At 42.0% G+C, this 2,564-nt stretch overlaps 1 protein-coding gene across 1 annotated transcript in view; it reads left to right on the top strand.

Moving 5' to 3' along the window:
* RBM6 (RNA binding motif protein 6) overlaps positions 1–2,564 on the top strand; it is a 146,750-nt gene that overhangs the window by 118,239 nt on the left and 25,947 nt on the right. The window contains exons 9-12 of the mRNA XM_011939304.1: positions 76–351; positions 746–906; positions 1,681–1,778; positions 2,484–2,505. Of these exons, the coding sequence (XP_011794694.1) occupies positions 76–351; positions 746–906; positions 1,681–1,778; positions 2,484–2,505 (557 nt within the window). The remainder of the gene's footprint in view (positions 1–75; positions 352–745; positions 907–1,680; positions 1,779–2,483; positions 2,506–2,564) is intronic.

Here is a 2,564-nt window from a genome sequence, read left to right as displayed (position 1 = left end):
GTTTTTTTCTTTTTTTTTTTTTTTTTTTTTTTTTTGATAAAGCCTTCTACAGATTCTTTCTTTCTGTTCCGCTAGTGACAGAGGCCAAGCAAGAATTAATAACCTACCCGCAGCCTCAGAAAACATCCATACCAGCACCATTGGAAAAACAGCCCAACCAGCCCCTAAGAGCAACTGATAAGGAACCTGAACCCAGGAAGAGGGAAGAAGGACAAGAGTCACGCTTAGGACATCAAAAGAGAGAAGCAGAAAGGTATCTGCCTCCTTCTCGAAGGGAAGGGCCAACTTTCCGAAGAGACCGAGAGAAGGAGTCATGGTCTGGAGAGACACGCCAGGACGGAGAAAGCAAAAGTAAGTGGTTTGTCAGGGCACATACCAGACTGTGATCATCACAATGGAGCATAGATGGCCAATGTTATGTCCAGGAGCTATCTGCTTTCCAGTACCCTAAGAGATCTGTGCATGGCCTGATGACAGAGGCCATTGCTTTCTGTGGACCTTACTGTACTCCTTAAAGGAATCTATGCCCTTCAAATAGTAAATTGCTATATGAATGCACTAAGCCATGATTTTAGATTTCTAAGTATTGGTGAAGGAAAGTATACAGTATTTATTTGTTTAGCATTTCTTTACAAAACCAGCCTTGCTAGTAGCATCTATAGTAAAAAATGACAGACTCTTGGGACTTCAAAAATTTATCTTTCTCTTCCTTTTATTACTCTTCTCCTATTTATGGTTGGTTCAGCCATCATGCTAAAGCGTATCTATCGTTCTACACCACCTGAGGTGATAGTAGAAGTGCTGGAGCCCTATGTCCGCCTTACTACTGCCAACGTCCGTATCATCAAGAACAGAACAGGCCCTATGGGACATACCTATGGCTTTATTGACCTCGACTCCCATGCGGTGAGTTTCCTCCACGTTGGATTGGCCTAGGGACAGATGGCTAAAGAACCTTCAAGAAGGTTTGAGGGACTTCTTGATCATTTGAAGATTCTTGTGTGCTACCTGATATAATCCCTCTTGCTCTCTCCTTTGGGTTTATTGTTCATTCAGGTGAGGTAACTGCCCTCAAAAGTTAGGATCCCGTGTGGTTTTCCAGGTTCATTTTTTTCTTGTGTCATTTACTGTTTCCAACTTACTCGCTTGTGAAGAATCTGAGTACTGAATCCTTCATGATTTTAGTGAACTTTCTGATTTATTTTATCCAGCCACAGATGGTTTTATATTTGATGATAAAACATTTCCTCTTTTACCTCAAAGTATTTATAGATTCCTGTGGCTTAAATTTTTAGTTGCAGGGCTTTTTTCTATGGAAGTAAGGTGAAGATAATGAAAGTCATTGGTATTTCTTAGATTTTTCATGCCCAAAAGTCACAAGGGACTTTGTACAGTGAAATCTGATTTATGATAGTTGTACCCTAAAAGAAGAGGATTTGAATTTCTGAAGTTTACGCCAGAACTGACATCTATTCTGATTCCTATTTCAATCAGTCGTTCATTAAAAGTTGCCTGTTTCTGCCAGTATGTTCTTACTGGTAAAATTTTGATGAATATAATGTAGTAAATTTATCCTCTGAGAAGGAAAATCCATGTTCACTTCTCTTTCAAAGGAGAATTTTTCTGTCTTTGAGTTCTAGCTTTTTCTGTCTCTGGGTTCAAGTGTGTCTGGTTCTATAGGAAGCTCTTCGTGTGGTGAAGATCTTACAGAACCTTGATCCACCATTTAGCATTGATGGGAAGATGGTAGCTGTAAACCTGGCCACTGGAAAACGAAGGTAAGGCAGAAGGGTGAGGATGTCTTGTGCTGCCCTCACTTGTGTTTTTGGGAGGAAACTCCTTTTCCTGGCTGGAAAGACAGTAAAGCATGATGTCCTCCTCACATGGACTGCTTCAGATAGGTGTTTATTACAGTTTCTTTCTGAAGCCTGACTTGTCCTGACTTTCAAATTGTTTTCTTTCTTGAATAATATTAGGTACTTTTGTCCTTTCCCTTTTGACTGTTTGGTATCTTTGGGTCCCAAATGGCCTGGCATGGTAGCACATACCTGTATTCCCAGCTACTAAGGAGGCTAAGATGAGGACGGGGGGCGGGTTATGTGAGCCCAGGAGTTCTAGGCCATAGTGTGCAATGATGATGCCTGTGAATAACCACTGTACTCCACCCTGGGCAGCACAGCAAGACCCCATCTCTTAACAAAAAAATGATGGTACAGTTTTGGATGTGCAGACAGATCTCAATACATTCTTGCCCCTTGCAATCCTAGGAAAATGCTGTCCTGACTTTTCCTTCCCCTGACCTTGTGCATATTTCCACAGGACTAGGAAATCTAATTTCTCTTTACTCCTTCACTCATCTTGACCCAGGAGTGGTAACTTAGAAATGGCCATGTCAGAGAAACAGGCTTACAAATATGGGGCATATCTTGCTCTTGCACCTTCCACTTAATGGCTGTTTTGTAACCACCACTTGGCTTTGTAAGAGTCTTACTGCTCATTGGCCAGGTGCGGTGGCTCACTCCTGTAATTCCAGCACTTCGGGAGGCGGAGGCGGGTGGATCACG

This window comes from Colobus angolensis, unplaced genomic scaffold, assembly GCF_000951035.1.
Source record: "Colobus angolensis palliatus isolate OR3802 unplaced genomic scaffold, Cang.pa_1.0 Scaffold18, whole genome shotgun sequence".
NCBI lineage: Eukaryota > Metazoa > Chordata > Mammalia > Primates > Cercopithecidae > Colobus > Colobus angolensis.
The sequence above is the reverse complement of the archived record's forward strand: the minus strand, read 5'-3'. Positions and strand labels throughout refer to the sequence as shown.